The sequence below is a fragment of the Harpia harpyja genome, chromosome 12, assembly GCF_026419915.1.
Source record: "Harpia harpyja isolate bHarHar1 chromosome 12, bHarHar1 primary haplotype, whole genome shotgun sequence".
Lineage (NCBI taxonomy): Eukaryota > Metazoa > Chordata > Aves > Accipitriformes > Accipitridae > Harpia > Harpia harpyja.
In genome coordinates, this window is record NC_068951.1 from 1363414 (window position 1) to 1389432 (window position 26019).

The 26019-nt window shown below is 40.6% G+C and overlaps 2 protein-coding genes across 15 annotated transcripts in view; one reads left to right on the forward strand and one right to left on the reverse strand.

Moving 5' to 3' along the window:
- The window catches only part of NLK (nemo like kinase), a 67931-nt gene extending 62131 nt beyond the window's left edge, over positions 1–5800 (reverse strand). For 2 of the 3 annotated variants that reach the window (XM_052803827.1, XM_052803829.1), the window contains exon 1: positions 3954–5252. In XM_052803827.1, the coding sequence (XP_052659787.1) occupies positions 3954–4411 (458 nt within the window). In that variant the 5' untranslated portion in view covers positions 4412–5252. Of the gene's footprint in view, positions 1–3953; positions 5253–5733 lie in introns of those variants that run through there. The other variant, XM_052803828.1, reaches the window with a different exon arrangement.
- A 695-nt stretch (positions 5801–6495) lies between these two features.
- LYRM9 (LYR motif containing 9) overlaps positions 6496–26019 on the forward strand; it is a 54922-nt gene continuing 35398 nt past the window's right edge. For 2 of the 12 annotated variants that reach the window (XM_052802837.1, XM_052802838.1), the window contains exons 1-2: positions 6539–6809; positions 24205–24277. The gene's annotated coding sequence lies outside the window, so the exon portion shown is untranslated. Of the gene's footprint in view, positions 6515–6537; positions 6810–7753; positions 7823–16210; positions 16287–22947; positions 23001–24202; positions 24278–26019 lie in introns of those variants that run through there. The other 10 variants (XM_052802827.1, XM_052802830.1, XM_052802826.1 and 7 more) reach the window with 10 other exon arrangements.

Sequence of the window (26019 nt, forward strand, 5' to 3'; positions counted from 1 at the left end):
GTAGATTTAGGCTAAATTATTTCTGCCTTTAAAAGTTATGGCAGCCTGTACATAATGTCCTATCACAACTTCAACAGCCAAACTTTTTGGAACGTTATATTGCTGTTTGCCTTTCTGAATAAAAAGTATGAGAAGCAAATACATTAAAAACCACACTGCAATTTAAAATTGTGTAAATCAGGACTTTAAAAAAAAAAAAAAAAGAATTCATATAATTTTTTCTACTGTCATTTGAAACAGATTTCCCACAGAGATGCCTTTTAACATAGTTTTGATAATAATAAAACAGATTGCTTGATTTCACAATCTTTGATGAATGACAATAACTTTTCAGAATTAGACACACACATAAGACAAATACAATCCCCACACACCTTACAGAGTAATAGTTTCTTATCCCATGGGAGTGGATATATCCCAACCAACAAGACATTTTCATAAAATTTCAGCAGCAGTGTTAACAGCTTGAACCAGCAACAAAAGTAATTATTCCCTGTCTACCTTCACAGAAGTTGCAGTTCCTCTTCACTGGTCTAGGAATACTGTATGAAAACAGCATGAGCACCTCTTGCAGAAGCGTTAAGGCTTTACCGCTCACTCCAAAACCTATGAGCCTTGGCAGGTTCAATGGATTATTATTATTATTATTATTATTATTATTATTATTATTTTTAAGAATCCCACCAGATGGCAGTAGCATGTCTCCCCAGCAAAACAGGGAGCACTTCTGCAAAGGACAGCTCCTTATTCTTAGAATATACACAAGAGTTCCAAAAATCAGATAGACAATTTGAAACACGGGGCACAGAGTTTGTCGCTGAACAAAATTCCAGGTTTTTTTCAACACTTTAAGAACGCGTTAACAGTGAATACTCAAAGAGCAAATTGCTCTGTTTTCAGCAAATTAGGTATGCAACTTGGTTCATGGCCATTTGCCAAACTAGACTGCACTTAAGTAAATCTGCAGAACCTGAGGGAAGGTACCTACACACCTTTTCCTGCTTCAGTAACTTCCCCCCGCCCCCCCTTTTGTCACAGTTCAGAAACGCCAAGCTTTGGTATTGCATTAATATGTACATCTTTATGTTAAAGCACAAAGAAAATGGATAAATATAGCAATTTAATGTCGACTGTTGAAGAGATTCTTTTCTACTTTGCCAGCTTGGGTTAAGTTCACTTTAAAATCTACATGTAGTCAAAGGAGATGACATGCCAAGGATAGTTGATTTAGAACGTAATGGTGACTAGATGAGCAAGGATACAGTTTGTGTATACAAATACTAGCGGCAGCAATACAAGCATGCCTGAGTTAATAATGAAAATGCTGAAGCACGATGCTTTGGCTCTTCATGAGTGAAAAACTCCAGCAGCACATTAGCTACCCCAAAACATCATAAAGTACCAGACAAATGAACTAATGACAAATGCTAATTCAACTGCCAAGTCAAAATCTCTCTCAGCTAACGGGAAACTCAATACCACACACTACTGATTACTTATTTGACGAGCTGAACTTAACTGCAGGATAAGTTGTATCTTTCTAGACAACGCAATGACACATCTGAGTAGCAAGATGAAAGACTACTTCTTCAAATACTCAAACTGTCTGTAGAATAACATCCATTTCCCTCAGAAGTACAGATACGAACTTTTCAGTTATCTGTTAGTGCCAATACGTGCTCAGAAAGAGATAGAGAAGCGACAGAATCCTTATTTAAAATTAGCTTAGTCCTTACATTACTGAAAATTCTGTGTTACACTTGTACCAAAGTATACATTTTTCATGTCTAAGTCAACTTAAACTATAAATATCCAAGCCAATGTTTATGTTCAGTTGCATTATCTCACATAGCTAAAATTAAATTACACAGGCATTCTTTCATGTTTTGAATGAAATCTAAAATTCAGTTTAATTATTGCTTGCAGACTCTTAAATTCAGTCTGCATTCACTTGCAGAAGTTAACACGAAATGCCAAGAGCCTAACAGTGACCACTGAATTCAAATATATGTGAGCAAAGAGGAACTGAATTTCAGCCAATTGCATTCTCAGTCTGCGTAGCCTTACAGCTTTACCAAAGGAGATCTGACCTCCAAGCTTCTGCTTTTCTTTTATTCAACAACCTCCCTCTTTTCTTTTTTTTTTTCCCTAAGCTGTTGTTATCTTGAAGTCGAAGCTGTAGTTACAACTTTGCAAGCCTAGTCCCGCTAGTGGCAATTCCTGCTTGCGCGGACGCAGTTGCACAGTCAGGGGTCGCGGGATGGGTGGACGCTTTTGGCACCATTCTACCTGATGTCAGTCAAGAGCATATCCTTCTGCTTTCTACACTTCTTTTTTTTCCCCTCAGCATTCTTAACGATATTATATTTAAATATGCAAGCTTGACCTTTTATTCTACTGAATATTATGAAAGCAGATCTCTCTCTGCACCTTATTTTTTGGCAAATAAAACAGAGAAAATAAAGACCTAAGAAATATATACAGGTAAGCAAAATGCTTGTAGAAACGATAAGAAGGTCTGGTCTTACATAACAATCTAAATTTAAGCAAGCCTGTAACAATTAAGTTAAAAAAACTCCACACTTTATCGAAAAGTATACGAACAGATGGAAATAATCTTTAGACAAATTTTTACAGCAGATTTCTTGTCAGTTTTCATTCTTTGATATCAATTTTTTTATGCTGTACCACAGCAAGAACACAGCAGTGCTAAGTGTACAACAGCACTCCTCTGACTTTGAAAACTTAGCATTTAAATTAACTCCCTAGGCCTTCTGAATTAAGGGACACAAGATCAGCTGTAACATTAACCTACGCTTATTTGTGCAGCTTGTTCAGCCTACTTGGAAAACATGATTTTATTACAAACACTGGTCTGTTTATGAGTGACCAACCTTAAGGGCTGGGACGAAGGAATAACGTGTCTTCCTCTTCTGAGGCCTGTCCTGCAAAAGCACTTTGCCACTGTATGCTGGTACAGACTGCAAACCCAGTCACATAATACTTCCATCTCAGAAAAATTCAAGTACGGACAGTAGCTAAAGCAAAACTCCTTAAGTACCACAGAGCAAGCCTTGCCGACTGAATGCTGTGCAAAGTTCTGTAGGGACGCAACACAGTTGCACACTTCAAACTTTGTATTTGTGATACAGGAAGTGTGCTGCAACTCGCTTGCTCTGAAAAACACCACCAAGGCATCTTTCATGTTTCTAATAAACATTTCAGAATACCATAAACTGACAACCATTTATTAAAAAAAAAAATCACGCCAGTTTTGCTCTGGTGATCCTGAAGGGCAATAATTACTTACATACATTGTATTAAGGTGGTCACAAAATATATTAGAAGATATTATGCTCCACTGACAGAACCCTCTGAAATAGCGGCTGGGGGAATAAAAGGACTGTAGGCAGTACTACAGTAAGACAGAAAATCCCATTTACATTTATGAGAGGAGAGCAAAGTTCGGATATTCTGTTTCAGGTAGCGTATAGCATACTACCGCAGGTCAGTCTCCTAGACAAAGATCTTGACAGGTGACTGAAGAAGGAAGACATTTTCATATGCTTTTAATTTCTAACTCTTAAGTCAGGTCAAAACATACATTCTAATGCTCATTTGTTAACCTGAAACTTTAGGAAGAGCAGCTCAGCTACACAACATACTTATTCTAACAAAACGCGTAGAAGGTATATATAAACATGTTGCACTTGTCTCAAAAGAGACTGATGGTGTGGCCTGTTAGTCAGAGGTTGCTCTTCACCACTCTAAACCTCGTTCTGCCAACACAAACAAGTGAAGCCAACTTTCTAAGAACGGAGAAGAACCAGTAAAAAATTTTGTAGTAAGCAGCTGTCTTGTATTCTGATTCAAATGACAAAACCAAGAATGAATTATGATCTGGTAAGAAATGAAAAGGAAAAATCGGTTCAGTTTTTTTTTTCTTTACTCACCAGACAACACCAAAGGCTCCATATCCAATAGGTCTGTCCGGCTCAATGTCCAGTTGCTGTTGTGGATGTTGTGAGTGCTGATGATGGTGCGCTTTAACTGCAGCAGCTGCTGCAGCTTGTACCTGAGCTGGGGCTGCTGCAGCTGGTCCAGGGGCCTGACCCGGTGCCGGTGATGGGAAATATGGCTGCTGCTGCCCTGGGTTTAACATTGCCGCGGCTGCGGCCGCAGCTGCCGCGGCCGCAGCTGCCGAAGAGGCATGCTGCTGTACGGGATGTACCGCAGCTGCAGAGCCTGGATGCAAGTGATGTTGAGGGTGGTGATGGTGATGGAGGTGAGGAGGAGGGAGGTGAGGAAGGTGGTGGTGATGGTGGTGGTGGTGACCTGCTGCTGCTGCAGACGTACCGCCATTGTAAGCCGCCATCATTTTTGCGTTGGCTGTTGTGCCACAAAGAGACATTCAAAAAAATGCCCTTTGATTGGATAACAACTGGGTCAAGCTGTCATTTGGCCATAAAAATGAAATCTGCTACACTTTAAAAGAAGTTGGGTTTCATCATACACGGCCCACCTTTAAAAACATTGAGCTCGACTGGCCTTATCTCTTTGCGAAGCCAAACAATTTGGAGAATCTCTTCATGTGTGCGTGAGCCAGAGTGCACGAACCCTCTTCCCCCAAGAGTCCAGCTGTGGTTGGCTACTGAATCTCCATCCTCGGGCGACTGGGTTGGGTTTTGTTTGTTTTTTTCCTTCACTTTTCCTTTTTTTTTTCCTTTCTTTTCTTTCTTTCTTTTTTTTTTTTTTTTTTTTTTTTTTTTTACAAAAAAAAGAAATACAGCGATCAATCCCCCTTCCCTCCAGAAGGAGGATCTGGAGTCTCTCCCCTGGAATACCCCGAGAGGACTGACGAGTCTACCCCTTCCATTCCCACATCCTCTCCATTTATCTCCTCCAAACCTCCCTGAGCGCCCAGGCACCTCCTACATAGCTCCCTCCTTTCAGGCACCTGCTCCCTCAAATATAGCAAAAAAAAAAAAAAAAAAAAAACAAAACCCCAAAAAACTCGGGAGTTTGCAACTTTTCCTTGAAGGCCTGAAACACACACAAGCACCCAGAAAAAGTGAAGAGGGACGGCAGGAGCGAGGAGAGGAGGGCGAGGGTAGGGAGGGGGGGGGTGGAGGGCAAAAGGGGATGAAGAGAAGATAAAAATAGACGGAGGAAGAGAAAAGGGACGGGGCAGGAAAGAAAACAACGGCGGAGCGAGAGGGAGAAGAGGCGGCGGGGGGGGGGGGGGAATGGGAGGGGGGTGGAAAGTGACAAATGGATGACAGGGGCGAGCGCGGGGCCGGGGGATAAAGAGGGGCGAAAGGGGGGAGGATGCGATGGGGGCGGCGAGGAGGGACGACGACGGCGGCGGCGGCGGCCTGACAGCCTGACCCGGCGCCGGCGGCGGGCAGCGCCTCTGCGGGGGGGCGCCGGCGGCTGCAGCCCCCCCCTCCGGTGGGGCGGGGCGGGGCGGGGCGGGGAAGGAACCGGGGCCGGGTGGGGGGAGGGGGTCTCCGCTGCGTGCGTGCGTGCGGCAGGCTGAGGTGGTGAGGAGGAGGAGGGACGGGGGGGGGGAGGAGGAGGAGGAGGAGGAGGAGGAGGGGGAGGGGGGGGGGCGGCGGGCTCTCAGGCCCCCGCCGCGCAGCGCCGCTCCGCCCCCCGGCCGCCGCCGCCGCCGCCGCCGCCGCCTCGGCCGCCCGACCCGCCGCCGCCGCCGCCGCCGCCGCCGCCACTCACCTCCTCACGGAGAAGCCCCAGCGCGGAGCGCACAGCGGGCACGCGCACCCGGCCTGCCCTCCCCCCGCCGGCCCCCCCCCCCCCCAACTCCACACCCCCCCCCCCCACCCCGCCCGCCCCCATGCGGGGCGCGCGCGCCCGACACCCGCCCGCAGCCAATCGGACCCGGCCCACCAGGCTCCGCGAGAGCCGCCCCCACCCAATCAACGAGCGGGACCCAGCTCGGCCGGCCCATAGGACTCGGCCGCTGTAGAGACTCCCTGACTCAGTCCCGCCCCCTTGACCCCCGCCGCCCAATCACCGCGCGCCTCCGCGCCCAGAGCTAGCGAGACCCCGCGAGATTCCCTCACCTCATACAACCCTCACCTCGGCTGGCCCCGCCTTCTTCACCTTTCCTGCCAATCACACGGCGCCGCTTCAGCCTACTGGCCAATTGACTCTCCCCCTCAGACGAGTCCCGCCCCCGAGGCCTGCTTTTTGCCCAATCGCAGCCCCCTATCCCACCCAATTAGCCAATGAGGAGAAACGAAAGCCCGAAAAGGGGTTACTGGGCCAATAGTGCTCGCAGGCGAGGCGGCCGCGTGATTGACAGCTCTCCTCACGAGTGATCAGGGGCGATGGGCGTTAAGGGAGCCGTTGCTCTTCAAATCGCGGCGCGAGGCGCCGGGTGACGGACGAGGAAGTCGCCGGGGCGCCCGTCTGCGGGTGGGCAGCTGGCCAATGGGAGGCGGGGAGCCGGCTGATGAGCGGCGGGAGGGGCCAATGGCGCTCCCGGGGCGGGGTGAGATAAGGACGCGGCGGGGCGCGGAGGTCACTGCGGGCGCTGAGGGGTGGCGGCGGGAAGCGGAGCGGCAGCCGGGGTGAGGGCCGAGCCGAGCGGGTCCCTGTGCCCGGCCGCTGGCGTGCTTCTCCCGGGGCCCTCTGGCCATCCGCCCCGGGGGCGGCGGTGGGGCCCTCGGGGCTGTGCTGGCCCCGGGGTGAGCCCGCTCTCCTTCCCGCCCAGGGCCGAGCAGGGGAAGAGGAGCTCGGTTTCCTGAGGTTGATATTTTTGCCTCGGCCCCGCTCTCCAGAGGAAGGTGATTACTGAAGCTGTCTTTCATAAAAGAAGCTTGCCTAACTCAGCTAACGGAAAGGCGAATGTGCTTTAAAGGCGGTGGCTGGCCTCGAGATGTGTGAGGGGTTTTTGCTTGGGGGTTTTTTTGAGGGGAGGGGGTTGGCCGTGGTTTTCGGCGTTTTTCTGGTTTTGGGGGTTTAGTTGTTTTTTTGTTGGTTTTTTTTTTTTTCCCTTCGATTTGAATACTTGAAGGCTTTACCTTAAAGTCTTGAAGCAACTTGAGACCAGAGAAAGTGCAGCATGCTGGCACCGAGGGCCTGAGCCTTGTCTCTAGGCTCCAGAAGAAAGTGAGAAGCACGATGTCACACTAGAAGATGAGTTTCCTTCTTCCCTTAGATCAGGAGGGAAAAACAAAGTAATCGGAGGTTTTAGGTCTTTTCAGTAGATAGCTAGTAGCAGATACTATAGCCAATTCCCCTCTTAAGTCTATTTTTCTGAGGCTTGCTGCAGCATGCTCATTAACAGGCTGGGAAGTTATGTGTCACATGTGAAGTACGTGTTAACCTAGGAGTAAAATATTTTTTGTCGTTTGTTGTTTTAGTTCACTTATGCCATTAATCTGCATGCTTGGGAAATGCAGTGTGGTTCTTTCAAGCATAAGTGTTCCCTAAAACAGAGATTAATAAAAATTTGACAGTTTTAACACTTTCCATTTTCTTGTGTGAATATTAATCATATCTGATTAATAGTTTTACTTCAGAAAAACTCCTGGTTATCAGAGCCTTACCCATGATGGTAGTAGAGTTAAATTAACTGTGATAGTGATAAAGAGGTTCCTTGATATGATTAAATTGGGTGAGCAGTTCCAAAGGAAATAAATGACTGACAGCGAATTTGTACGTGCCCCTGTTACGAGTGAGCTGACAGACTTTCCTTCTCTACATCTGGTTCCTGTCTGAACCGGGAGGAAAGAAGACTAGCAGATCTATAATAGTACCACTGCGTTGCTGAAGTTTTACTAACAAATCCCTGATGGTACAGTATCAAGTACTGTGGTCTGTCTTTTCTGTATGTGTGGCTAAAAACTGAACAACGTCATTGGACTTCTATACAGCAGGGGGTAAAGGAGACTGTACATGTCAAAGCCTGTTGCAATTCCTAAAACTTGAGTGCAAAATCTTTTTAAGAATGGGTTTTGGATACTTTTTGTCTGCTCTTTGAGAATGTAAACAAGGAAAGTCTTGCAGGAATTAAGACGGGGTTTTTTGTTAAAACTGCTTCTGTTGCATTTTGAAATGTTGTTAGCTAATATTCCAGTCTAGAATTGTGGTAGAGTTTTGCTATCACATCACTGTTTTAAAACAGGGGCTTTACTTAAAAAAAGTAAGAATAGATTTGGTTTACAGCCATTTTATAACATTATGCATTGGAAGAAGAGACAGAATACTTATTTAGAACTTGTATTTCTAGCTGTCTGAAGTTTTTATTGAAGTTGATAACAAACTGCTAATGTGAATATGAATGTGGCATGCACCAAGGATTCTTTTGGTCTTTGCTTCCCCTCAAGCTCTGGAGAGGCATGGTGCAGTGGTGGGACAATGGAAGGAAGTGGATACAAAGTAGGTTGGGTGGGCCTGTGCATAGGGAAGCGCTTGTGAGCACTGGAAGGCTTTTAAAACTCTCCCACACATTTTCATTATGGACTCTTTTCTTCCTCTGTTATTGCAAAATCTTTCTAAGTAGTAAAATCAAGCAATTGCCTAATAATCATTGTATGGAAACTTGGGTTCTAAATTTATGTGCAGATTAATGTCCTGGTGGCATTATTCAAGTCCAAATACAGTGTCGTCTTAATTTTTTTTTTTCAGTTAGGTACATTACTGAGTTAATTGGATCACATGTCTTTAAACAATTGATTTTCAGTAGAGTTTAATTTTTACTGGTATATTTGCTGACATCAGTCATCTTCAACTGCATGTTGGGAAGAAAAGGGAAGGAAGAAATTATTTATCTTGTTCATGCCACTGGTCTATAGTTGAATTTATGGTCATAAACAAAGTGGTCAGTGATATGGAAAAAGTCAACCTTTTTCTAGCATAAACTGAAAGTCTTGTAATGACTGCTTATTGAGAAGTGTTCATAGGCATGTGCAGTTTTGGTGACTAATTTAGGAGCCTAATCTCTGTAGGCTCCTTATCATTAAAGGGTAAAGAGGTATACTGCATTGCTGTCTGGAGGAGTCTACGTTAGGTGTGTCTGGACATCACCTCAACATTTCTTTCCCCATTGACTATGTGGGGTCTTTAGAGAGAAGCTTCTGAACAGCAATGTTTAATATTAAGCAGGGTGTTTTTACCTACTCATTTTTGCAGTGGATAGGGAATAATTCAGGCCAAGATCTCTGGTAGCATGTTTTAAAGCTTTGTGTAGCCATCTCCCCTGGAGCAGCTTGTGTTCCTGAGAACCTATTCTTTCAAGTATTGTTCTCATGAAAAGATGGGAATTGGATCCACTTCTCATTAGTGTTTAAAGCATCTGTTTATACTTCCTCATGAGCAAACCAGTTGCCAATTAACCTGAGGGAAGTTCCAGCTGAAGCTCATGCTTCTTCTTTATCCTTATTACTTTAAGGAAGGATCAACACAGTGGGCATTGTACTCAGCATCTTTGCCATAGCTGAGGATGTTACATATGTGCAGCTTTCCATTGCAAGTATCACATGATGCATTACAGTATCATGAAAGTTGCCTGCATTTTTATGAAAAGCAGACTTCTTTAATAAAAAAAAAACAAAACAAAAACAAACCCACAAGTAAACTTTTGAAAAAGTTTTGTATTTTTTATTGATGCCCTTTTTCTTTATGATTACCATCAAACACCAACAATCCCAAGTTTTTGGATAGAGGTTATCTTTAGTAAATCTCAAAGGAAAAAAGTAACCAGTTCCATCAGCTCAGACAGCCTTTGGTCTGACTGCTTATTTATGTATTGCCACTAAGTGATCTGGGGCAACTCCTAGGTCCACTATTTGGTAAGAAGTGTTAGTTGCCTAAACCAGAACTATATGCAGCCTAAAGAGTTTCTCCCCACACACCTTTGTCTAAAGTTACTGACTTCCTATTGATTTGTCACACAACCTTTTTCTATTAGCTTTAGTGAATCAAATCCATGGTGACTTCATTCTTTGGCTCTACATGAGGAAAGACATGTCTTGTCTTAGTAATACTCTAAAAGTGTTATTAGACACTGTCATGTAGATGAATTTTCAGCAGTGAGAGCAGAAGAAGTGAACTGGGTTGCATTGTCACCAGTTTTCCTGACAGGTCTTGACTGGACTACTACAAACCATGCTTTCCAATTTCCATATGTGTAAAGTGTAAGTAAAATCTGGGACCTGCTTTATTAATTTATTTTAGTTTGACTAAATGCTACAACCATATTATCCATCTTTTATTTGCCCTTTGAAGTTGAACCAGCTCTTTTCAATGAGGTGAGAGACTGGTGAGATGGCAGCTGGAGGGATACTTATCTTGCGCGTCCATATGGAGTTATGTCAGGTGCCAGTGTTGTATGACCCACCCTAACAACTGTATCTTCCTTCTACACTGGGTTTATAAACACTTTTAATTGGTGTCCCTGGCCTCTGTCATGCTGTGAAGCTTAAGACTGTCAGTTTAGCTGCTTTTTAGGCACTTCATGCTATGAAAGTTAAGGGGGACAAGATCCAGTTAATTCATATGGAGGTATGTTGAAGGAAAAGGCCTCTTAAAAGAATATTAAGGAAACGTGAAACTGGCAGACAAAGTACTCAACTTTTAATAGACCCTTTGTTTCCTGGTACAGGTCTGCTACTTGAAAGTGTTACCTATTAGTTATATGAATCACTCCTACTTGGAACAGGGCTGCAGAATGAATTAATCGTGTACTATTGTAAGTCAGTGCTTCCTTGCTATTTAATGCCTCTATAAGAAGCATAAGTCTGCTGAGGGGAAGCTCATTACAGAGCTGGCTCATGTAACTTTAAGCAAGAGTGTTTTGTGAGTAGCTCAATGAGCTTAAGCCACTTGATGAGTGAGTTGGCAAAATCTAACCATAGTAATTTGAACTGGGCAGGTAGAGACACTGCACTAGATCCTGCCAAAGCCCAGTTTGATTGCAACTAATTTGTCATCCCCAGTGATGCATGGAGATGTGCAATTGGTGACTACTGCTGATGAAACAGGACAGATCAATTCTAATCTCTTACTGGTGAAGACAGTTATTCATGGGGACATGCATCTGTCTCTTACTATTTTATTCACAGTGAGAGTGCTGTAAAGCAGTAGCAAGTCTGCTGTTTGAGTATCAAACACTGAATGCTAGTATATCTAGACTTGTCAGGTGCTCTTTGCTAAACTCATTTAAAAACTACATATAACAGTAACGACTGTGCATTAGAAACACAGGGCAAAGACTTGTCCCTTTTTGAAAATCTAATGTGTCAAGTTTAGTCTTTTCTGACTCTTGAGAGATTTATTTTCCCCTTGGATTTGCCACTTGCTTTGCAGGGGTATAATCTTTTTGGCAGCATTCTGCATAAGGGCAAAGGATGGAAGACAATTTGTAATCAGTCTGTTCTATTTCTTTGATGCTCCTCAGCAGTGTTTTAACCTTAAAATTCTCCACAAAAGATTCTTTCATATTGCACAGTATAAAATGTTATGGTCCAGTTCCAGACATAGGCTTTGTGGGTTTTTTTTCTTGTAGCACAAGACCTAGCTGTGAAAACAGGACTGAATATTAGAATAGGTCTTTTGATTTCATGGCTGAGCATTGTGCATAAATGTCCTCTAGCACTTATGCATGTAGGGGTTTTTGTGACCCTTTAATGCAGAAAAAGTAACATTAAGTGGAACAAAGCATAACAAAATGCTTGCATAGATTTGTCTCTGATCCACAGAAGGGGTACTCTGAGCTGCACTATTGATAATTTATCATGTAGGTGTTTGACAAGCCCACATGTACCTTGATATACAACTCTGCAGATACAGTCATCGGTATTCTGTAACACCCTGGTAATATTTTATTCATAAATCCTAATGCTGAAGCCCTTAAGGTGTCATTAAACACAGTGCTAATGCCTGTGAATTTGAGGGGATTTGGTTAGTCAGATAAATATCATGCTCTAAATAAACTCTGGTCCTAATATGCAACAGAATAAACGTTAATACACACAAAGTATCATAGGATTTAAATTCCTGTTGGTGTATATTAGTCCTTTTCTTTGCAAAGAATAATTTTCCAGAGTTTTCATCTTTAAAACCTTTTCTCTACAAAACTGGAAAAGAATAAATGAATCTATTAATAAAATGCAGTGAGGAGCAGGGGGAAAGAATATTTTGTTTTAACTTTGGTTATGTGTAAAGGTTTGTGTCTTAAAGTTTGCAAGGATGGCAATATGCCCTCATCTAAAAGGAGGGCAAGGTTCTGCTCGTCTTGTTGAATGAGGGACAAATCTCTGTCCAGCTCTGGGCAATCTATTAATAAGAAGATAGGGAAATAATCAAGTAGTCAAACCAAGTGGATGACCTAGCATAAGCTGGTTAGTCTATCAAAAAGGCATGTTGATGAAGGTGAGCCTCATCTTTGTCTTTAAAGCAGCAGTGTGGGAACTTGGCTTCTTTGAAAAGCGATTAAAATGATGGAATGGTACTTCAATAGAGCTGCACAGGTATGACTGAGATATGGGGTAGGGAGCAACTGGTGTAAATGACAGATGGTGTCATCTAGAGATACTGCATATCTCTGATGTTGGAGATCAGACTCTACAGGCACTTATGTTGCTTCACTGGCCTGTCAGCCCTGTTTGTGGCTCTTGCAGTGTAGTTTTTGTGGTGGTCATGTTGCAGTTGACAGCTTTGCCCCAAGTTTGTTCAGTATACTGTATATACAAATATGAAGATTGTGATTAGCACTGGGGCTTGAATTCGTCCCAAAGACTGTCATCTCCAAAACACTGAATTCCAAACCCTGTAGTGCTTTCTAGCCAAAAGTGTTTTCTTTTGAATTTTCTGAAGGAGTTGCTGAATTCTTTGCTCACTGCAGAGCTTAAGCATGAGCTTGGCTTTAACTGGGAGTCCTCAGGTGCTTAAAGTTGGTTTGTAATAGTTTGCCATTTAAAGACTTCAGCCTGATTGTTTAGTTCTTTCTGTCTAATTTTCCTTCTTGCTGCTAAATACCAGTTGCAGGAGGTAGAGGGGAGGTCTTTATCCCCTGAGGCTTTTTAGAGAAAGTGGCAGTTCTGCAGTTCTCTCTGTTCTACGTTTCTTTGCACCAGAAATGACCCTGCTGCTCTTTGTCACCAGTGTTTCCTTTTATCCCTCTCCTGGCAGCTGCTCTTGCTCCATTTTGATGTTGGAACAGCAAATGAACTCCCTCTGAAGCAAATGTCATGCCAGTAAAGATGTTGAAGCAGCAAGAAAATCATCTCTGTCTCTGAAGACTGGATTGGAGACCTTTGTGAATGAGATGTTCTTAAAATAGCTCCACAGCATGTTATCTTTTTTAGAAGGTGGAGAATTGAAAACAGCACCACGAGCCACTTGTTTTTGTGTGAGCAGGATCCCTAAATAATGTTTTTTGGAGTGGGGAGAGAAGCAGGTTGTTTACTTTTCCTCCAAATTAAAATAGGTACAATAATATCCAAGCACTCTGTTTCTGCTATATCTTCTATTCAGTGATGGGGGAGGGAGGAAGGAGGCTAAGACACCAGTACTTATGTTTTCTGGATTGTAGATTGAATCAGAATAGAAAATACTGTTGCTGTGGTGGTATTTTTGGGAACACCATCTTTCAGAGACCTGACTTCCTGCTCTGGTTGTCCCACAGTTAGCCTTTTGTTCTGTCATTGATTCTAGTGACGACAAATTGGACAAAGCAATTGAGTTGATATGAATTGATTCTATGCCTCTTGCTAAGAGTTTTGTCTGCAACATCATGGCTAATGGTCATGATTATTTCTTGTCCTGCATTCAATTACGCTGAAACAGTGTTTGCAACAATTTGCTATGTCAGATTAGCTGTATTTTGACCCAATATTCTATAGGTATGACTCAGTGAAGTCCTGGGTAGATTAAACCTTTAGGTTGTTAAGTTCTTGCAGGTGGTGATGTATCTGTAAATACCAGTCAGTTTTGTTTGCTCTAGCTTTATAATGATAGCACAAAGTCCAACCTGATCCCGATTCCTCTCTTCCCCCCACCCGCTGCCTTTATTTCCAGTTTGGATAGCTGCTCAGTGCTTTTTCATGCAATGACTAATTTTGTCTAGCATAATAGCTCATAAATCCTTCACCATGTCACAGTTCCTTGAGTGCTGTAATACACCAGATGCATTCAGTATCAAAAAAATCTAATCTGTTATGGAAACACTTAAACAGTAATTTTTTTAATTGTGGTCTTTGCAGCAGCACACCTATCTGTTACAGCAGGGCAATTTTGAGAATGCAACTTAAACAGTTTTTCTCTGAGGTACAGAGTAGTGATTATTCCCTGTGGTCTTGCCAATATTACTGTATTTCTTTGTCATAGACACACAGTCCAGATAGGAATATGTACAGTACCAAGACATCTGGAAACTAAGAGGAAACAACAAACTTGCAGCCTGGTTCATGACAATGTTTCACTCCAGCATTGTCTTCAGAGTGTGATCCTGGTAAACTGGGATAATGTAATGCTAATTAAACTTAAGTTTACGTAGAAGATTTGTTAGAATTGGTGCAACTCAAAGCCTGTGCTTTATTAGATCATCACAGATGTGGAAAACAAATTTCATATTGAATCCAGAATTATATCCATATATCTGATAGTAGACTTCGGTAACATTTATTTGAAGTGGACTATGTGAAGCCAAATCCTTGCTTAGTTCATGTAAGATGGCATGGCTTCTTTCAAACTGACCTCCATGCTGGTTTTTTGTCTTGGGTCTTTTTTAGAAGCAAGGTTCTTTAACTGTGTTATGATGGAAATAGTTTAAAGGTTTTTGTGCAGTGTGGTGTATGGAGCCATTGAATGCTCTATTTTCCATGTGATTTATTTAACTTCTGTCAGATTGTTCAATGGGTGTTTGTACTAATGCTACCTGTCTGAGCCTGCTGTGTTTGTCAGGGCTGGTGAACCACCTGCCCAAGTTATTAACTTACAATGGTTATTTTTACCATAGGTTTACATACCTTTTGATGCTTTGGGCTCCTATCTGTTGCAGGAGAGTATTTCATATATAGAGATATTAAGTTACGTTAAATATTATGGTGTTATTAAAGGATCTGTGGAATTTCAAATAACTAATCTCAGGTAACCAACAATAAATGTAAAGCCAAAACCTTTTTACCTTTACTGTGGTTTTTTTCACAGTATTGTTAATGAAATAACAGAAACCAATTTCTCCAGGCAAAAACCAGTGTGATTTTAATCTGCGTGTGACAGTACATTTATATATTTTCCAAGAGTTGCATCACCATTTGCTGCTTGTTTAAACACATCAAATGTTTAGTGACCTTGTTCTTCTATGTGATCCACTGTTTCTGAAGTAAAAACTAGATAAAAATAATACCAACCCAGAAGTTGAGTAGAGTTGCCCTAAATTGCCCTAGCTGAGGATCTGGGCAACCATGGCCTCTAGGGATAGCAGAGATTCTCAATTGGTGTAATGTAAAATACTTCGTACAGGCAAGACTCTCAAGGAAACTGATTAATGTATCATGATAATAAAACCTATGTGGTTCTGGCCCTATGCAGTCTATTATAGTTTGGATACATTCTTTGGACTGCTGTTGCTGCTGGGTGCTTTTGATTAACTTTTCTGCAGCATACCTCTAATATTAGTGGATTATTTAATTTGCACAGTGTGACCATGTGCACAGTTACTTGTTTATGATGTTCTTAAATATGGTGAGTGTAATGTCAGGCACAGAGGTAATGATCAGGAGGTTTATTAGTCAGGACAAATCTCTGACAGTAATCTCATAATTTACACATCTCAGTTTTATGTTGGGTAAGCACATTTGCTTAATTCAGCATTGAGTTTACATGTCATGCAATTCAGTTGCTGTCTTGATTCAAACCTTGTAGCTAAGAAAGATAAAGGGTTAGGAAATAATCTTCATTTACATGTAACCTGCTGTACTCATTCAGGTGACTGGAAGGTCTGTTTCTTTGGTTAGATAGACAACGATCATTATGTTGTACATGGAGAATTTTGTTAGTTTAAGAGCTCTTGCTGATATTTTTCCACCCGAATGATCAGCTAGCTTCGGGTGTTTGATTTCCTGATAGCCTCAGGAGAGCCCCTGTCAACGTTCAGTCTTAGCAGCAGAACATAGTAGCAGATATAGCATGAGCTATTTTGGCTATAACATCTGTTGTCTTTTCTTTCAATATATTGCAGTGCCCTCTTTATGAAGTCCAAGAAACTTTAACTTGTTTTACCTAAATCGTGAAGATGAAGCAATACTCCATGTAAGGTAGAGTTTGGGAATTTGTTAGTTATGCTGTTGCTTCACATAATGATTTACTTGAAATCAGATGTTTTTGAAGAAAATAAATCTTGTGTTATGTGCATTGGGGAGCAATAAATGCACGCTTCACATGTAACGTACGTATTAACTGTTGTTATTTTGTTTATCAAAAAATGATTTTAATGAATGGAGTACTTGTCCTGCTTATGCAATTGAGTAATCTGTATAGGAGTAGGCAGTAGAACTAATCAGGAAAGGTCTGATACAACATTTTGTCAGAAATGTGAAGAAAATCTTCTACAGGTCTGTGAATATCTGAATACTTTTTTCTTGGACTTGGTGGAAGGGGAATTGATAAGTAAAAGTACTAGATGCAAAAATGAAATCACTAATTGAAGAACATGGACTTTTGTAGCAGATGGTTTCATAATCATGTATAAGTTTAGGAGAAACATTAAAAATTGACGTCTTCAATTTTTCACCTTTTGTGTGAATGTGGAAATAATTAATTAGCATTACTGATAGAAACAAAGTTTTCTGTGTTTTCTCAGTTGTTTTAAGACCATTGATGTTTTTCCTAATCCTGCTTTTTGACATGATAATATCCTTTAAGGGCTTTCTTTACCAGATCAATTCCTTTCCTACTAGGAGAACTAAAGCTTTTCAGCTGTCCATCCAATTTATACTTCTGGACTAAATTTCTCATATCAAGATAACCAGCAGCAATACTCCCCTCAGGAGACTTGTATCAATTAGTTACACATGACTAATTTCTGTGGTATTGGTGGACCAGTCAGTTGTAAGAAAGCTGTTTTGTACACAGTTATGGCTGTTGGGGGTTTGTCTTTACTTTTTTGGTGAGGATTTTGTTTGTTTTGAAATACATCTTTTACATGGCAGCTACTGAAAACCTGCAGATTTACACATGTGGATGAAGATGTATGGGGTAGCTTTAGCTCCTTTTGGGATGCTAATTACCTACGGATTTCACATAGGAATAATGAGGTGCCATGTTATACACAGCTAAGCAAATTTATTCTAGAAATACTTACGATGGGAGAATGTCATCCAAGAGATACAGGAGTCTCAAAAAGTACAACAGTCGTTTGTAGCTGTTGTATAAATCTCTTGTGCCTATGGCTGTATGTGTGCCTTGTGCCTGCTACCACTGTGATGGCACTCTTAAATGTATCAGTCTGAATTCCAGGCATCTTAAAGGCTGCTGGTAACTTTTCTTTCGCCATATAGTCTTAATGATATTCAATTTAATTCACTGTAAAGGGACGTGGGAAGTAAATAGTCTGTAAATGAGACTCTGGGGTGACATAGTAGCAGTCTGGCATCAAAAAGAAGGGGGTGCAGTCTAAAGAGAAACTGTATCTGAGATGACATGGCAATTCAGAAGCCACTGTTGCAGCTTTATATACCAATGTGTATGATGAAGAAGAGATGATTCTCTTGTTCCAACATGCACTAAGCCTTATCTTTGCAGTGTGATGCTATGCTGCTCACCAGATCCTAGAGGATCTATGCAGTATCAGAATCTTCACATCTATCTCATGTAAGCTTTTCTGAATTGCTTCTGATAAGTAGTTGGACATTACTTAGGTTCCTGTTATTTGGTAGAGGGCTTGGATGTTATCAATGAAGTGCTTGCTTATCCTTTGCATGCTGTGCTTCTACTGCCCTAGTCTGCAAGCCTTGTCAGTGTATTTCACTGTATAGGTTTTGCATGTATTTATTTCTGGGTTGTGGGGGGCGGTGGGCAGGGGTTGTGGTGCATGTGAAGAGACAGATTTGGTGAGAGCTAAGCATGTATCAGTCGTGTTTTATACTCTGTAGCCACAGCACCAGCACTGCTTACATCCCTGCTGTCTCTCCAGCTCCTCAACATCACTGACCAAGTTTAAGAAAGTGGGAAGAAACTATGGTGCTATATTGATAATGTGAGCGGGAAATGCAATCTGGCAGGAAGGCAGGTTATTCCTCAGCTGGAATGCAGACCAGGCTTCAGTTAATCTCTCCCTTAGCCAGAGAAAGGTGGTTTTAATCTATTTATTATGCATTTGGTTGTTTTTTTCAGCACTGATATATCTGCAAATGCTATAGCACTGTTAGTCTTTTAGTATCCATTTGCCATATTAGCAGATGTATCAGGACATGAAGCTGTTCTCAGTCACTCAAGTCTAATCCCAAGTAGTGCCATAGGATCTTGTGAATTGCTCTTGGTTCATACAGAAGTAAATGACAGTGTAACATGTTTTTAAGAACCTGCTACCAGCTGTCTTATGATTTTTTCAGACAGCTGAATTTCTTTTCACTGATGTTTAAGACAAAACTAATTTGATATGATTATTAGAGAAGGAAAATTAAAAGGACAAAATCATACAGGAAGCTCATTAAAATGGAAACTCTGAAATAACTGGGTAATTGGGCATTGATTCTGTCCTCACCCCCTCACTCACTTCATGAGCAGTTTTGTATTAAAAGTAACATGTCTACAGGATGATGCTCCAACATCTGTTATTGCTGAAACAAAATTATTTGCTAGGTTTTTTTCTTCTCTCCACATTCTTCCAACATCTGCATGTATAGATCTGTCCTGTATATTAATCATATCTAACACTGCTCCTTTCCAGGGAAAATGCATCAAAGGGTGTGGAATTCTATCTTTGGTTAGGAGGGGGATGTTTTGGTGTGGGATTTTGTATTGCCATTCACTTTTATTAGATATTAGGTGACTGACTGTGAAACAGAATAATATGAATGAGGACTCTGAGGGCTGCTAGCATGAAGCCCATGTGCAGCTATGTTGCTCTCAAGCGTGTTTATGTGAAACAAAGAAGTTCACAGGCTATGGCCTGTCTGTCTTCTGAAATGTTAGTGTCACCTTACATGATTAAAACTATGCAAATAATTTTCCTTATCTTCTTTTCTCAGAATGTTTGTAGGCAAATCACCATCTTTTAAAAGTATTCCACATTGAAAATGCTCAATAATTGTGTTGGGGTTTTGATATTTTTTTTTTTTACTTTATAGGTTGATTCTATAAATTGATTATAAATCTGTCTTGCTGAATGTTTGCTGTTTCAATCGCTCTGGCTGTGATTATTCTGATAGGAAGCAATATATTTTCTTTGTTTTATGTTTTGGATGATTGCTAAAATATATATGGTTACATGTGCCAATTTTAAGATTCAGTTTGTTTATGAATGTGACTTACTGCTTCTCAGTATTTGTACTATAAAAATACAACTGCATAAAGGTTCATAGCAAGAAAACAGAAAAAGCTGCACAACAGATTTGAAATAATATTTGGAAATCTCTTCTGATCTCTAATTATGATGATGTTAATTGTGTCTTCCAGTCTTCAAACTATGTTCTAGTTCAGAAAGCACATGTTTAAATCCATTCCTATCCAGGAAAATGCTTGAGCTTAATTTTAAGCATGTGCATAAGTTATATTAGTTAAATGACTCATAACTATTTGCTTAAATCCTATCCAGTGTTAGACTGACTAAATATATTAGAATTGCGATGTAAATACTGCAATAAATAAGATAAATATGGGTGTCGGTTTTGCTATGAATTTATCACTGATTTTGACTTTTACAGTCATTTTCATGGTATACAGTTGAAATCAGAAAAGAATGGAGATTTTAACTAATTTTTTTAATATGCTGAAATGTATTAAGTTACACAAAAGAATCCATGTTATAGTAATCCTGTACATATACAGGAAAAGACTACTCAGCGTGCATGGCAGATGGTTTCAAAGGAAATCCTCGAGAGCTAGGATTAAAAAGCAATTTTCAGCAAGTTTAAAATGGGTCTCCATATTTGGGTCACGGATTTTTAACTCTTTCATTGCAAACAAATGAGGGAGAAGTCTTGTCAGGTTATTATGGAAATGTTTCTTTCAATAAAAGCTGACCAGTGCTCACTGTGCAAGAAAGAAATGAGGATGTCAGTTGATTCTGCTTCTGATCCTGTTCTAACAGCAGGAAGTAGAGTTGTGATATACAGAGACAGTGGTATGTTGCAAGTTAATGGAATTCATTGTTCGGCTAACAAACAATGGCAACCCTTTTTAAAAATATGTATATGGCTTCAATTTTTGTCTGCCCACTGAAGCAAATTTACATAGAGACAAACACAAAAATTGAAGAACAAAATATAAAGAATGATTTTGATTTTGTTGTTCTGGGTCTGCAAAGTTGGAATTTCCAGGGAAACCCAAGGTATAAAGATGAAGGTACCTAAATTCCATTTCGTTTCTGATTTCTGAACTCTGTTCCTGCCCCTATCAATTTTCATTGATTTCATTGGCCTTTGGATCGTAGCTTCATATTTTTATACTGCAGCAGAGATATGTGGATAATCCTGCTCCTCTCTCTTACCCATCACTTTTTATTTTAAACTTTCTGATAAGTAATTTCTGGTGTCTTAGAAATGGCAGATTTATACCTGTTTACATTTAGTAGATTATACTTAATCACTGTTTATTAAAGTGTAAAGACTTTACATATAGTGTTTTTCTATTCCTTTTGGATATGGCAAACAAGTCTGATACATGATAAATAAGAAATTGAACAGCAATACTTTTGTTCAGTCATAGACAGGAATGAACATGGGCTCCAAGTTTTGCTTGGAAGTATGTCTGCACTTACAAATGGAAAGCAAGCCTATGTTTTCTCAAACATGTTTTAGGGGCACACTAGAACTTGATTTTTTTAATTTTTTTTTTAAAAAGGCTATATTCTAAAATAAACACTACCATACAAACGTTGTTCCAGGCTGCAATTATTTAGTGGTGGTGTTCGAACATCCAGAAATACTATCATCAATACAATGCATAAAAGTGTGCAGATCGGCTTTGTGTTCTAAGAGCAAGAGAAGACACTGGGCTTTTAGTTGGTAAAAATAGCACAGCAAGTTGGAGATTATTAGTTTTAACTAACTTATACCAGCTAGTAAATGTACCAAGAATGTAATTCACATTTACATCAGTGCTTCTTTATACACTTATGGCAGTGTAAAGGAACCTCAAGTTTGACATGAGCTAACTTTTCTTTAAAAGGACTCTTCCATTTCCAAAGTAGAAATTCAAGTTAGACCTTAAGCAATGTTTATCACTAAACAATGAAATATAGCAACTGATACTGTTTTGCGTTCTCAAAGCTCAAATGGGTGTATTTTGAGTAGCTTTCTGAGCAAAGGTGCCTGATGCTCTGCTAAGTGAATTATAGAAGTAATTGCTGGTTTAAATTTCAGCCTATGGAGAAGTTAATTGCTTTGCTCTTTGGCTATTATATTGGCTACATGTTAACAGCAGAGGACAATGTGCTTCTGAAAGGGCTTTGTAAATGTCCTAGTGGGCTAACAAACTGCAGGTATATCTACAAAATGTTAATTAACAATGCTAAATAATAGGTGTTTTCTGCAGGACTGATTCAAGGTAGATATCAGAGGTCCTATGTGCTATTCAGAACAGAAAATTCAGATGATGGATGAAAATAATGTTATAAGGCAGCTCTCAGTGTTCACTTCCTGTACCAAAGCTAGAAAGCTTCAGTGGACTCTGGATTGGCTTTTAGTTAAAGTTGAATCTGTTCTTCTAGGTCCTTGTTTTACATCACCTTCTATGGGAAGTTTACCTGTGCGCATCTTGATATGACAAGACCTAGCTTCATGCAATCTTACCAGGTGTTTTTATCTTAGCATAATCTGTTTCAGATGATTATTCCAGCAAAAGGGAAACATTTAGTCTTTTTAGTTGTAACAGTTGGGCCTTAAAATTTGTGAGGCATCAGGACAAGGAATAAGTTTAAGGAACTGTTCGAAGTGGAACACAGAAGTGGGTTAGTGGATGTTTGCAGAGCACTCCTTGGTAGCATGGGAACAGCATGGAAGAGAGCTTTGAGATAGTAGTTACATTAAAAATAAAACGAGTAACTGGTGGAAGTTATTATTATAGGCTAATTAGAGGCAAAATTCCACATCTCTGTGTTAGAGATGAGTAAGGAGAGAATATGCTATCAGGAACTTGGAAATGAAAGCAAGTAACTTCTGTTTATGTAATAAAAGGCAGAAGCAGTAAGTGAATGCATCTATGTTAGTCTTCTCTTTGAAGCAATCGATTAGGAAAACATTTTATAGCATAGATGAACAAGAGTAGGACAACACTGAATCCAAAGAAAAGGGCACTGGATGCTCAAGATGCAGATTGATGAGAATCTGGATGGCAGTGTTAATTGTGTGAATGGATGACAAAGGCTTTGCCTCAGATGTCTTGCAAGAAAGGATGCATAGGCCTTAGCTGCAAACAAAGCATCTCCTTTGAACGTAACCAAAGTGTGATTTTTGAATGCTTAATTCTTGGAACCCATGTTCCCAATGTAGTTATGTTCCTTCAGAGGGCAATTATGAGTGCCAAAATTAGATGTCAAAAATTGAACATCCCAAGCTGTTGTCAACCATGATGTGTCACCAAGTTATGATACTATTAATACTTGGAAAAAAAATTCACCCGTGACAACAGTTATCTTTGATCCACGTGTTTGTAAGTGTAGTTCAGAATTTTGCCTTCGATTTTTCAAAGACTTGCATCTTTCAAAGGGAGGCATAATAGATGAGTTCAGATTCTTCTGTCATTGTTATCTTCTAGGACTCTTGTTTCAAGTGGCTTTTGAAAATTTCTGTGAAGTACCAGATGATCTGAGATAAGATCTGATCCAGATGTCTTTGGATAGTCAGAGCAATCCATTCTCTTGACTTCAACAAACTTATGATCAAGTTCTAAATAAAGGAATTAGTGTTGACTTTAGAGAATTAGTTGATTTCCTTTACTCACTGTACAGTCAACTATTTGATAAAGCAGGGGTTTCTTGTATGGAGTCAATTGTCTGATGGGTCAAAAGCAGTTTTTTGTTGAGGCAAAACACAATGGAAGGGGAGTAAGCTCATGCAGATCACCAAAAATTAGACAGACAGGTGGAAAAGAGTAAGCTCATGCAGATCACCAAAAGATTAGACAGGCGGGTGGCCCGTTAGGGGCCAAATGAGAGTCATCCAGAAACTACACCAATGTGCAATGCTGAAGCAGTGTGTGACATGCTATTAAAATGTGCTAAAAAGAATACTGCAAAAGGGAAGATTCTCAGATGTTTGTCTGCTAGAGCTGTAAAAATGTTCTACTTTGTATTGGTTGTGCATTGTTTGTTTTCAGTTAAAATAATAACTCTTAGGGAAGTAATTCCTAGTTTTCTGCAGCCTTCTTGGAGATGATTTTTGAAAGTGAAGGTTGGTACTGCAAGTAGGGTATTGTTCAAGAAGTTACTCCCTTTGCTTCTTCCTGCAGAAGTGTACTTGAGCATTTTGAGATGAGATTGCACCACTATGGCAGTGGGAATGGAAAGCCAAACAACCATCCAGGCCTAATACTTCTTAAATTTTACTGAGGAGCTACCAGGTTCTCCTAATGTTGATAAATCCTTTTTCCAAAGCAATGTTCTGCTCTCTGACAAATATGTAAATTTCTGAAATTATGTCATTGTACAGAGTTCTGGATACTAGAAAGCATGGCTCTTTAAAGTAGTTAAAAGCTTTCTTACCTTCAGAAACTCTTAACAGGAAATATTGAAGGTTCAGTTCCACTGAGTGTATTGGAATTTCTCCCTACTTATATCTTTTTTGTAGTGTATGTTTATTAAAAAGTGTTTTCTGACTAGATTACTGAAAGCAATAACCTATTCATATCAAGGCCATGAATTCATGTTTAAGGTAACTAGTTAGGCAGAAGTGAAAGCTTACATACTGATAAATTCTGCTATAGATGGGCTTCTCTGCACTTCTTTATGGATGGTATTTTAAGTAGCAAGTTGAGGAGAAACAGATAATGAAAATTGATTTTTTTTCTCTGCAGGTCTCTTGCTTGCTGTTGGACTTCGACAGACCTAATCTGTGAAGATAATTAAAGTTCCTTTGCTCTGAATGCTGTAAGTGATTTTTTTGTTTGTTTGTTTTATGGAAATCGCTAGGAGTCTATTTGACTCACGTACGGATATGTCGTGGTTTAACACCAGCCGGCAACTAAACACCACGCAGCCGCTCACTCACTCCCCCCCACCCAGTGGGATGGGGGGGGAAAATCGGGAAAAGAAGCAAAACCCGTGGGTTGAGATAAGAATGATTTAATAGAACAGAAAAGAAGAAACTAATAATGATAACACTAATAAAATGACAACAGTAATAATGAAAGGATTGGAATGTACAAATGATGCGCAGTGCAATTGCTCACCACCCGCCGACCGACACCCAGCCAGTCCCCGAGCGGCGAATCCCTGCCCCCCCCCACTTCCCCGTTCCTATACTGGATGGGACGTCCCATGGTATGGAATACCCCGTTGGCCAGTTTGGGTCAGGTGCCCTGGCTGTGTCCTGTGCCAACTTCTTGTGCCCCTCCAGCTTTCTCGCTGGCTGGGCATGAGAAGCTGAAAAATCCTTGACTTTAGTCTAAACACTACTGAGCAACAACTGAAAACATCAGTGTTATCAACATTCTTCTCATACTGAACTCAAAACATAGCACTGTACCAGCTACTAGGAAGACAGTTAACTCTATCCCAGCTGAAACCAGGACAGGATAAAAGGTGAAAATGCCAGATCACAAACCAATGGTACAAATGAAGTTGATGCAGACTTGTTATATGACTGTACATGTTTGCAGGAGGCATTTCTAAACAGAATTTTGTATGTGGGAACACCCCTGTCTCCATTCCAGCCATGCTGATAAATGCAGTAGCAGAACCCTAATGGCAAATTGCCAGTGAAGATACCAAAGGAAACAATATTTTTGTGCTTCTGTCAGGACTACAACTAGATTACTAATCTCAGCATGGTGGAGGGAATCTGCTGTTGCTCTGTGTATTGTATTTGGTTGAGAATGAACACCTGAAATATCAGTATAATACCTTAAGCAGAATATCATGTAGAGAAGCTGGAGGGGTGATAAAACTTGGGAATGAAAAATTTTCCCATTGATAATGACACAGAGTGGTGGCCCTGGCTATTATTTAGCATAACAGTTGTTTGAATTTCAGGTGCCATGATAATATAGCAGCAGATTTAAAATACAGCTTTATTGTTTAATAGACTTCTCACAGGAGCAGACTTGCCTGCTTTAAACTCTGTAAATGTAGAAGCATGGCTTCTGGAGCATCTGGGATAATACCCCCCATAGGTACATGGAATCCAGAAATTGTATCTGGTAGGCTGCTGCAGCGGGGCAGAAAGTTGGTACGAGGCTGGAAACAGAATGCCATGTTTTTGACCTTGTTTCAGCATCCCTTTAGTATCCTTAGGACACAGCTAGCGCTCTGCTGATTCTATAATTAATAGTTATGTGTGTTACTAATGACACATTTCTTAAAGACACTCTCATAGCAATAAAACAGTTGATATTCTTGCACCAGTGAAAACAGGCAAAGAGCTCTTCATACGCCCATTTTTTCTCCAAAGCTGTGGGAACAATTTCCTGGCTTGTAGAACAAAGAAGCTAGAACAAATTACATAGCCAACATCTGCACCTGGCTCACTTATTAAGCAAGTATTTGGCATAGATGCTAAACTATCCTCTGCCAAGAGAGCCATGCCGATACAGTTGTTCAGGGATGAAGTTGTGATAATGTCTTTTCCTTTTTGGTTCACCAAAGCTATTTTCTTGATTTGTCAAACTCAA